The sequence below is a fragment of the Phyllostomus discolor genome, chromosome 8, assembly GCF_004126475.2.
Source record: "Phyllostomus discolor isolate MPI-MPIP mPhyDis1 chromosome 8, mPhyDis1.pri.v3, whole genome shotgun sequence".
Lineage (NCBI taxonomy): Eukaryota > Metazoa > Chordata > Mammalia > Chiroptera > Phyllostomidae > Phyllostomus > Phyllostomus discolor.
In genome coordinates, this window is record NC_040910.2 from 71,106,924 (window position 1) to 71,117,717 (window position 10,794).

The window sequence follows — 10,794 nt, forward strand, 5'->3', positions numbered from 1 at the left end:
CTCACAGCTGGCTAGGGTAGGGCTGCTCCAAGCTGGAGTTGTCCCTGCTAAGAACTGAAAGCCAAGGCCAGCTGCTTAATCAGGCCTGAGGCCTGGGGCTTGGGCTGGGCCTTGGGCAGAGTAGGGAGCAGGGTTGCCTCTTGAAAGCCTCTGGGACCTAGATGTCCAGCCATGATTCCTACTGGTTCTTTGCTCCGGATCCAGGCTTTTTCTTCAGCATCCATGTCACTGATCTCTCAGCCCTAGGTGAACTGTCCTGGGGTTCCTGGCTCCCAGCCTCTGGACTCTGACTGAAATTTGTAGATAAAATGGTGGAGTGGGGAAACCTTTGGGGGGAATTGGGAGGGTTTAAATTTTCTCAGAGTGGTGTTGAATCACCACCCAAGCACCTGCTGGGGTGACTCATACAACAAAAATGGCTTACCTCCCTCAACCACCCCTTTCTTGTCCCAGGGGCAGGTTGGGTTTTGAGGGGCACTGGGCACAAGAAAAGGGTTTAGGATGGGTTTGGGGTATTCCCGAATTCTTCCTAACACGCTACTCTGACCTTGAGGGGTTTTGATCCCGGTGCTTAAACCCATTGTGCAAAAAAATTGACTTTAAATTGTCAAAGCTTAAGAAGGGAGGGGACGATGTGCAGAGCTGCTAGGGTTGGAAGGCCTGACTTCTGGGTCTAGGGTGGGGACGGGGGCGTGGTGCCCTGAGGGGTTTTGGGGGCTGGGAACAGAATACCTGGGTCTGCCTAAGGAAGGAGGGGATGTTGGCGCTCTCAAGGAGGCGTGGTCTGCTGGGAGTGTGTGGGGAGGAGTCAGTCCTTAAAAGCTGTTCCTGGCTCACCCACCAGCCACCGAAGCTGAGGGCAAGTGAGTGGTGTGCTGTGTGGGCTGTGCTGCCCCATAGCCAAAATACTCTACAGACTTGAGTGGAAAGTTTACGGCCTCCACCGAAGCCACAGGTAGGAGAAGCGGGACTGGGCGTGGCATTGTACTACAAGGAAAGGAGAGCAACCTGCCGTGTACTGGTTACCGGACAGATTTTGCACTCTAATCTCCTTAAGTGTGTAAACTGGTAGGGAGCAGGGATTCCAGAATAAGGACTCTGAATTTAGGGACAATATATACTTTTTAAGGACACGAGTTTCTGTGAAACAACTCCAGACCAGGAAGACACTTCCACTTTAAGGGTACTAGGTTTGCGGAGCAACTTTTCGCTTTGGAGGAGAGGGCGTGTGGGTGCCCTGTTAAGGCTTCCCTCCATGGAGCTACCCAGCCCCTCACAAGACCAAGCCTGGAGCCTGGAACCTCCAGCTCCCACAGCCCCTGCCTCCTCGTCCTCCATCTCCCAGGAGCAGAACGCTGGGAGCCCCGTGGCTTCCGGGGGGCTTCCCCTGGAGAGGGTGAAACGCCCCATGAACGCATTCATGGTGTGGAGCTCTGCTCAGCGCCGCCAGATGGCGCAGCAAAACCCTAAGATGCACAACTCGGAGATCTCCAAGCGCCTGGGAGCGCAGTGGAAGCTGCTGGGCGAGGATGAGAAGCGGCCCTTCGTGGAGGAGGCCAAGCGGCTGCGAGCCCGGCACCTGCGTGACTACCCCGACTACAAGTACCGGCCTCGTCGTAAGACCAAGAATGCGAGCGCTGGGCTGCCCCACTTTGGCCAGGGAAGCAGCGGTGTGTCTGGCAACGGGCCAGTCTGGGGGCCTGGGTACACAACCACCCAGGGGAACAGAGGCTTTGGGTACCAGCCCCCTAACTACTCAACATCCTACCTTCCTGGAGGTTACAGGTGAGTGGCTGGGGATCTGGGTGAGCAAGGAAACACTCCAGGAATCTGGGTGGGGAAGATACCAGAGGGACTGGCTGTTGGGGGGCTCTGAAGCCACCAAAGCCGAGGCCACTCCCTGGGGGTTTGGGGGCCTACCCTTAAGGTTTGGGAAGCACACCCCCCTGCGCTCCTAACATTTTTAGGATGGCTCTAGTGGCCCAGGCTTTTTCTAGGGGGCTTTCCTATCTCAGCCCAGCAGTGGTTACCCTGCAGGGGCAGACAACAGCCCCGTGGATGTTGACCATGTTCCAGTTACCTACCTGGATTTCCTGTTTCCCCCACTTCTGGCCCTGGTGTGACCCAGCTTCCTCTCTCAGCCCCCAGGGCAAGGAGGCTAAGCCCAACTCTGCCCCTTTCTGGCCAGCTGCCCCAAAAGAGGAATACAGGCACACAGCACGCAAGTTCCCTGGTAAGCCTGTCCCAACAAGGCTGCCCTGCTCTCTAAGCCAGCCATGAGTCTGGCTCTGTACTTGCAGTACCAGGTGGAGCCCAAATATCCAGGGAATGGTAGGTTCTACTTGTCTGCCCAGAACTGGTCAACCTTGCCATCACAATCACTTGGGGACCCTGCCTGGCACCTCCAACCTAGGGAAGTGCCCTCTAACCCCAGTGTTTCTCTTTGCAGCTCTTCCCACTGTAAACCAGAGGCCTCAACGTGTTCCCTCCATCAGAGTAACCCTAGGCTCCAGGGGGAGTTGCTCCCCTCCTATAACCCCTACCTATTCTCAGGCCCTCCCACTCCTTACAACCCTCCCCTCTCAGGGCCTCCCATGCCCCTAGCCCACCTCTAACAATCTAGACCTCCCAAGAAGGAATCCAACCACCTTTTTCACTCAGAACCACCCCCTACTCCCAAATTGCAAACCCTTCTTTTGCACTGTTGGACCACAGTTCAAAGGAGGCCTGTAGTCCTCCCCCTACAACAAAAGCCAGGAGGAACAACACAATATATTTTTATATATTTTTTGTAGGATGAACAAGGTTTTGTACAATTAAGCCATGTCTCTGGGTCTTTATTGCCCCATCTCTGTTCCCCCCTCACCGCAGCAGGAACCAGCACTGTCTCCACTCCCTTCCGCCTGGACCTGCCAGAGCAGGAACTTCCTCACCCCAGCCTGCGGCCCTGTCTGAGTCATTCCCCATCCCCCTTCCTCTGCCCCCCATCCAGCTCTGGGGTCCAGGAGACAGTGCCAGCCAGGCTGAGGGAAAGGAGGCAGCCTTAAGCTCCTAGTCCCTTCCATTGTCCAGCCTCTGTCCTCATGCCAAAGAGGAAGTTGGGAGATGGGAGGGCAGGGCAAGGCTTTTGCCCAGAATAGGTAAGTAGCTGGAAATCGTTAAAGGGAGAATCTCAGCCAAATGAGTAAAGGAGTTCATAGTGCATACACAGGACAGCACACGATATCCAATGTCAGCCTGAAAATCTCTATCTTATTCCTTTCTAAAGATCTGACCTTACCAACAATGCCTTTCTACTAAACACAAACCCAAGCTCAAGAAGCTGCAGCTGCTCAGGAGAGGGGAATAAGTCACACCAGCAGACTGGCTCAGAAGGACCCTGAGGTCAGGCGGATGAATAAAAACATGGAATGGACTCCAGTAGCCTGCTCAACCATACTATTCCTTTTTCTTGTGGGGAGCCTTTGCATTCCAGTAGAAGAGAAGCTGGGCAGCGATGAGGCCGTTACAGAGGGAAGAGACCACAAAGGTTCCAGCCATGAGGGGATCTCCAGTTTCCTAGGTGTGAGAAACAGAGCTAGGGTCACTCTTAAGTAAAACCCAAAAAAGGTTCCAGGGACCAGGCAGCTTTGTCTTCTGGTGGGAGAGGTAATATGAGGTTTTAGTGACCCCTACAGGGCAGAAGGTGAACTCACCTGAATGGAGGTGAAGATTCGGGCCAATGAGCCCCCAAAGAGCAAAAACACTGTAATGGCTGAGAGCTGGCCTGTGTGCCCATTGCGGTAGTTGGTGACTGCCTGGAGCAGCTAAAACACGGGTTAAGACCCTTTGTTCTATCATCTGAATTCCCATATTCCCCCCATTCCCCTTAGTTTAACACTCCCACACAGCTCCCACCATGCACCTCACCCAGTCCCCACTCCCAATATTTTTTTTCTTGCTCCCAGTACCCACCTTCCCCGCCACCACAGAAGGCACATTGGAGGCCTGGAGCAGGGTAATTACAGCCATGGGGGTCAGTGGTGAAAGCAGCACCAGCAGGACCAGGGCATAACCCGCTAGGAAAGCCACACCTTGGGATCATAAAGACAGAGTCCTCATCAAGCTTTGGAGTCCTCTGGCTTCCCTAGGTCCGAGTTCCCAGCCAGCAGGGCTCTCAAGAGCCGCAGACCCCCTCTTGGGTAAATCCCCAGCACCTTTCACAGTTTGTCCTCTGTAGTGTAGAACCAGGAAGCAGATGGTGACTGTCTGGAGCATCAGGAATAGGGCTTCACCCCAAGAGCTGCAGAGTTAAGAGTTGGGAGGAAGAAAGGCAGGCCTGGAAAGAGGCAGGAAAAGCCTCCATAGCCCATCCACTTGGGGACACAATTCTCTGATTACTCCCTGTCCTCCACAGTCCTATGAGTTCCTACCTCCTGCCCCCCCAGCACCCACACCCACTTCCCAATTCTCTGATTGACTCATTCTAGACCCTGGGCATTTGTGGGTTGCTCGCCTCCTGTCATCACCTCCACAGGTAATGAGTTCATTTCCAAAAGGGCTTACACTTCTCCTGCTCTTTTTACCTCTCTCATCCTAACCCCACTAGAGCTGCAGATATTTACTCTTGGAGATAGAAGGCAAACCCCTCACCTGAAGGGGAATTTGTTGACGATGCTGTAGACCATGGTGCCAGTCAATGCCACCAGTTCCAGCATTACTGACTGAAGGCTCAACCCTTCAGCACTTTTGGCTCCAAGGATTTTAAGCACCTGGGGCAGTTTTACTGGTAAAAGGACAAGAAGGGCATGGTTGAGGAGCTTGTATCCCTTGGGAGCACAACACAACAGCTATTGAGAAGCATGTTAACCCCACTTCAGGTTAAGGGACCCATCCAGTTTACGGCATTTTAGCACTCCACCCCCATCCCAACAGCAGAAAAGGAAGATAAAAAACATACCCAGAAGTGATCCAGCTACAATTCCCAGCCCCAGGCCTTTGCTGAGGAGAATCTTCAGGCAGGGGACTGAGAAGAGAAAAAGGGATAAGCAGAGAGACCTCTGGAACACAGGCTAGGGTTTTCAGGAGATCCTACAGGCCTACAGGCTTAAAGCACTCTGTGGGCTGCTGCTGCTCCTTAAGATTTTGACATACCCACACAAGGAAGCCTTGGATTGTCTGGAGGCAGATGAAAAAAGCCTGATCCTTGCTGCTCCAGATCATTACATTCTGATGAGGTGACTTTCTATAATCACCTTTTACCATTCCTTCCCTCCAACCCAATTTTCCACTCCCCGAAGATTACCCCTAAACTCCTTGGTCTTTCTTCCAAGGCTCTTTATGGCTTCCCTGTATAAAGCTAACAATGACCAACAGTACTCTGATCCATTTATTCCCCTCCACTGAGCAACGAGGCGATCCACTTTACATATCTTTTCTTTCCAAGGGCAGGTCTCCTTTTTATCATTCATTCCTGAACCCGTTGTCTATGGCCCGACCCTTCCAGGACTGCTATGCTCTGGCCTCCCACATTTTCTCTAGCCTTGAAGTCTTCCCCCTTGCTTGGCCCACTGGGAGTCAGATTCTCACGGGTCATGAATGCGGCTGAAACAAAGTGTTCCACGAACTGAGGGGTCATGGAACACAGTGGGATCATGGAACAGTGGGGCCGATCGGGAAAGCTTCCAAAAGGGTCTGATGTCTGAGATGGGCCTTGCTGTGGAGTAGCTTTGTAGAGTGGAAGGAAGCCAAATTATTCCAAAATTAGACCGTGAACAAACGTGGAAGCTAAAAGGAAAGCTACCAGCATGGCAGGAGCCTTTGGGGGTGCCGCTGAAATCCTGGACTCGTAAGACGCTTGTAATCAAGTTTGACCTTGCTCCTGAAGGTATAGCAATCAATTAAAGGTTGTAACTATTTGATCACATTTTAACTTTGTTTTACAAAATTTCAGTCTTTTGGCCTTTCGTTGCCGCTAAAGCATAAACTTCATAGAGAATTACTTTCACCCGGCTACTCCCCCTAGCCCAAAAATGGCGTTCTCTTTCTACGGATCCCGAGACACTTCCGCCCCTCTCATAGGTAATTTCCGCTCAGCACGGGGTGCAGTAGTCTCCGCAGTCACTCAGTCCGCAGCCACGCCCCACTTATGGTTCGAGAGCGGTTCAGCAGCACTTTGACTGGATGCCAAATAAAACTCACCGTGAAGCAAATCCCAGTGGACGAAAAATTGGTCGTAGCATTTTTCAGGTAAAAGAATCGGCACCAGCACCCGTTTCAGCGGCCCGTCAGTTTCGGCCGCCATAATTGCAAAGGTAGCTTCCGCCAGTTTCTTCAGACCGTCGTTGACTGACGGTGCACATGCGCGCTGTAGGAACTCCGCCTCTTGTCTTCCCGCGGCAAAGCTGGACTGGCCCCTACTCTTAACGCCACTGCACCTTTAGAACGTAAAATAAGTCTCCTCCGGGGACCAAGTTTTGGAGCCACCCTTCCTGCTGTTTGAATTTTAAAGCTTGCCAAAGCTCTACGCCTACGCACTTCCTTGTTTTGCGTCTTTGTTTACGCTTCCACTGTGGAAGCAAGATTCATCTTCCTGCTTTTCTCCGCTTCTTTTGCTCGGCGCCATCTTGTCCTCTCCCTTCTGACTTGACATTGTTCAAAGTTGAGAGAAAGAGCGTGAGTCTCTAAAATGGCGTTGGATGGGGGCGCTGTAGCTAACTCTTGTTATTTTGGTGTCTCCAAGAAGGAAAGGCTTTGGCGGGAGCAGAACAGTCTGCACCCGGCCGCCGCCCATGGGCGCGGGGTTATGGTTAAGGCCCACGTTTTCCCTGTGGGTCATCCAAGTTGTGAATGCGTGCGCTAGTAACTGCTGAACCGGGACAGTGAAGCAGAAGAGGACAATGTGGCGGAGGCAAGACCAGTTTGGGGGGAAAGCAGTCCTCAAGCTCAGTGCCGAGCCCAGTCCTGGGAGACTCCATAGACCACAGGCCCTTGGATTCCAGCCCGAAGGCCTGAGGACTCTACCTCTGGACTAAGGCCCACTCCTCTGCCTTCTGTGACGACGTGCTGAGCAGGGGTTTAAGCAGGGCTAAGTGAGCCCAGCAGCTCCCCTTGGGAAAGGGCACCTTGAACCTCCAAACGAGAGTGATGCCCTCTGCCACCCAGAGCTGGAACCCAACTCTTGGCCATCCTGGTGGAGGTGGGACTGGCCCACCATGCTGTCTTGCAGACCTTTGATGACTCTTTATGTCACAGTCTGCAAGGTCGTAGGGGGATGTCTGTGAGGCTGAGGTGGGGCTTCCCGTAATGGGATGGGTCTCTAGGTTCCAGTGGCTGCTTTTTATAGCTGTAAAGGGCCCCTACAATTGGAAGGACCCATTCTGACCCCCAGCAGTTACACCATGGCCTATTGTAAAGGGTGTGAGTGGCATTGCGTGGTGGTGCAGGCTGTGGCTGTCTGACAGGCCCTTTTGTAGAATCTGGACATATAGGCTGCCCTTGGGGGTGCCACCCACCACCACTAAGTACACCACCACTGGGGACATCAAGGTTGGCTCCCTGAGTGGCACAGGCTGGAGGTATGTTTCCTAGGAGCACAGAGGGTAATTGTATGTGGAGGTTGTAGTACCCACTGTTCCTGTCATTGATGAAACCCTTTGCAGGCGAGATAGCATCCCAGGTGCAGCAAGGGTTGAATCAGGCTGTTCAGCCAGTCCTAGACGTGGTGGGGAGGGCAGGCATTCTTGTTGCTAAGTAGCTACTAGCACAGACTTTAGAAACAAAAAGACACATGTGACTTGCCATCTACACTCATTGCTATTGCTGCCTGCCTCACTTGTAGTTCTGTATAAGGGTCAGGAAGAAGGTTGCCGGGATGGATTGGAGGGGAGGGGAAACTGGAACAGCCAGGGGCCCCAGATGAAGAAGGGAAGTAAAGCGGATTCAACACCCCTGTGCCAGGCTTTGGGGGATGAGCCCATGAGGGTATTTGGTCACACACCGATATTTTATCCTTCCTCACCAGCTCCCTGAGACTCAACCATTTAAGGCATAGAAAGCATTGTGACAAGAAACTTAATAGTTTTTAATCCTGGCAGAAAGGACAAGGAAAACCAAAGATAAAGATTGAGTACATTTTATTATTCTCCTAGGAATGGGAGAGGAGGAATTTCACATTTAATAAACATCTCGCTTCAGTTCTCCCAATTGTGTTCTCTCTATTTTTGTTCAAGTCAGAGAGGGAAGAAGAAAACTTTGTCACTGAGTCAGTTGAGTGGTAAGAAATGACAGCATCTCCTGGTGCCCTGGGTGTTGGGACAAAATGCTCAGAGGGGCTGGTAGGTGGATGGGCGCCTCCGGAAGATGCAGAAGGTAACAAGCACCAGGGCGAGCAGGCCGAGGGCGATCAGGCCGATGATAAGAGGCAGCAAGATGGATTGGTCACTAGGACACGAAAAACCTGGCAGAAAAACAGCAAGTAGGCATCACAATGGCGGTGTCTGGGATAAAGGTGGAAGGAAGGGATGTGGGGGATGTTAGGAAGTAGGTTGGTGAGGAGCCCACCTAGATGACAGAGCAGTAAATGAAAGGGGAGAATGGACAGTCTTATAGAAGAGGGGAGGACAGTTGCCCTATAGCTATGACAAGTCTAAGAGGAAATTTTGGGGTGTAAGAAGAGAGACTATAGGCCTGCAGTAGGGGATTCAGTGAACTGAGAGAGTTCTAGTAAGGAAGGAGTAGGTCTTACTTGGCCCAAAGTCCCCTGTTGAGGGTAGGTGAGCAGCTTGTAGCTTCAGGAAAAGCAGGTCGAGGTGGAAAACTGGTGAAAGAATGATGCTTGCATTTCTGCAACTGAAGCTCTGGCCCAGTGGGGCTTGGAGTTCTTGAAGGGATGAATTCTGAACTGAGAACGTCCACTCTAAAACAGTGAGGAAGAGTCAGCTCTATATCCACATTTCCACCCCCCCCCCACCCCCCGTTTAGGAGTCCAGACACCTAGTGCAAGTTCTGAGAAAGGGGAGGTTACTCACTCGTTGCCTGCGGGAAGGATACATTGTACTCCACAGCTGTGTAGTTCAGGTAAACCATGCTCTGCTGTGGCTCCTGCAGAGGTGACCAGAAAGGCTCAGGGCAGCAGGGGCGAGTGGTATCCATGTCTACAGAGTAAGGACTATGGCAAGGGATTGACAGGGATAGGGTACTTGGATGGTGAGAGTGAGGGGTAAAGGTACCTGCTTGAATCCGAAGCTGAGCTGTCCATAGGGGAATGAGAGAAGCAAGTGGGGATGGGCACCCTCACAGCCACCCTGGGCCTTGGTTTTGTTAGGGTTCAGTACGGAGATGCCCCAAGCCTGTGGAAGTTAAGGATGAGAGGGTCACAAGGCTACACAGCTGTGCCATCTAAGATCTCTTGTCCCTTTCAACTCCACTCTATTTGTCCCCTTCTCTGCTCTTCCTCTTTCTGAACCATAGCAAACGGTCTCATCCCTTTCCCTCACGTTCTCCATTTTTCTAGCTTTACCTCTCTTCCATCTTGGGTTGGGTACAGAACTCGAATCTGAATCTGGGCTTGCAGACGGGCACAGGGCTGAGACCCATTAGTCCAAGTGTAGTCTCCTACCGCTGCCTTGGAGCCTGGGCTAGGACTTGGAGAAGGTGGAGGTGGTCCTGGGTGGGGAGGACTGCTGGAGGATCCTGGGCTAGTGGCAGTGCTGTTGCTTGTTGTTGGATGAGCTGTGACATTCCCATGGCTGGTCGTGCTGACAGGATTATGAGTAGCTGTTGTAGGTCCGTGGCTGGTGCCTGTGGCATTTCCATGGCTGGTCGTGCTGACAGGATTATGAGTAGTTGTCGTGGGTCCCTGGCTGGTTCCTGTGGTGGTAGTTTTATGGCTCTTGGTAGTTCTGTGGCTGGTTGTTCCAGGGCTTGTTGTGCTTTCTGTAGCCGTAGGTGTCACCGTGAAGGACGGCAGCAGAGTGGCAGATTTCTTATGACAGTCATTTCCTGTTCCTTGGGCTTTCAGCAGAGGAAAGACTGGTTAGCAACACAGGGGCAGGCTCCTTCCTAAGGGCTCTCCCCCCTTATGTCCCTTTTCCTTACCTGCCAGTAGCCCCAGCACAATCCCTGAGAAAAGCACAGCAAGCTTCATGACTGAACAGCTTCAGTTTCCAGGTTGTCTGTACCAGCTGCTCGCCCAACCTACCCTATGACCTTCCTTCTTTTGAAAAAAGGGAGAAATGAAAGTCTGACTTCCTATAATTGAGATAGCCCTACCCCCTAAACTTGACTCAGGCACCTCAGCCCCAGCCACTAACCTCTTAGTCATGAAATTGTCACATGATTGGCTTTGGCTTCAAGTGGGAATTGTCAGGATCAAAGCTAGAATGCTTGGGGGCTTTCAGAATTGATGTTTGGGAACCCATGTACCTCAGCAAGACCTAAGAGTTATGGCTAATGATTACACAACCAGTTGAAAAGCAGCCCCTCTGGTGTGCAGAGAAAATGCTTTCCAGAAAACGTTGAGCAGGATGTTAAACCAAGTTATACTCCCATTTCCCCCTCCACATCACTTCCTCTTGACTGAGACACATGAGGCACTTGTGATGGTGATTGCCCAACCACTTACAGAAGGGTCATACTTCAGCTAACTACTTGTTACAAAGCAACACAAAAGGGTAAGTAAATGTTAGCTGGTGGAGGAGGGAGAATATGTACCCCAGAGCAGGTGGGAAGGGGAAGAAATGAGAAGCCCAAACAGGCAGTTTCCAAGTAATTTTATTCAGAATTTTGTGTTTGTTTTCTGAATCAATAAATACT

General features: G+C 51.9%; 3 protein-coding genes and 1 long non-coding RNA gene across 6 annotated transcripts; 2 read left to right on the top strand and 2 right to left on the bottom strand.

The window, feature by feature from the left end:
- Positions 1–737: 737 nt before the first annotated feature.
- Positions 738–2,763, top strand: SOX15 (SRY-box transcription factor 15). Of its 2 annotated transcripts, none has more exons than XM_028534540.2 (2): positions 738–1,785; positions 2,450–2,763. In XM_028534540.2, the coding sequence occupies exons 1-2, from the start codon at positions 1,256–1,258 to the stop codon at positions 2,613–2,615; spliced, it is 696 nt and encodes a 231-aa protein (XP_028390341.1). In that variant the 5' UTR covers positions 738–1,255; the 3' UTR covers positions 2,616–2,763. The 2 variants fall into 2 exon arrangements, with proteins under 2 accessions (XP_028390341.1, XP_035888982.1); XM_036033089.1 differs by lacking the exon at positions 2,450–2,763 and adding an exon at positions 2,142–2,319.
- Positions 2,764–2,812: 49 nt separating this feature from the next.
- On the bottom strand, positions 2,813–6,368 carry MPDU1 (mannose-P-dolichol utilization defect 1). Of its 2 annotated transcripts, XM_028534278.2 has the most exons (7): positions 6,181–6,368; positions 4,940–5,005; positions 4,633–4,765; positions 4,197–4,282; positions 3,955–4,073; positions 3,696–3,806; positions 2,813–3,558 (listed from the first exon to the last, which is right to left on the bottom strand). In XM_028534278.2, exons 1-7 carry the CDS (start codon positions 6,281–6,283, stop codon positions 3,439–3,441), a joined length of 738 nt encoding a protein of 245 aa, XP_028390079.1. In that variant the 5' UTR covers positions 6,284–6,368; the 3' UTR covers positions 2,813–3,438. The 2 variants fall into 2 exon arrangements, with proteins under 2 accessions (XP_028390079.1, XP_035888981.1); XM_036033088.1 differs by lacking the exon at positions 3,696–3,806.
- Positions 6,369–6,531: 163 nt separating this feature from the next.
- Positions 6,532–8,178, top strand: LOC118502099. The gene is made up of 2 exons (XR_004904775.1): positions 6,532–6,654; positions 8,003–8,178. It is a non-coding gene; the product is annotated as an uncharacterized LOC118502099 (long non-coding RNA).
- Positions 8,098–10,784, bottom strand: CD68 (CD68 molecule). Its single transcript, XM_028534345.2, has 6 exons — positions 10,078–10,784; positions 9,500–9,993; positions 9,210–9,329; positions 9,009–9,081; positions 8,726–8,896; positions 8,098–8,437 (listed from the first exon to the last, which is right to left on the bottom strand). The coding sequence occupies exons 1-6, from the start codon at positions 10,124–10,126 to the stop codon at positions 8,304–8,306; spliced, it is 1,041 nt and encodes a 346-aa protein (XP_028390146.1). The 5' UTR covers positions 10,127–10,784; the 3' UTR covers positions 8,098–8,303.
- Positions 10,785–10,794: the final 10 nt, after the last annotated feature.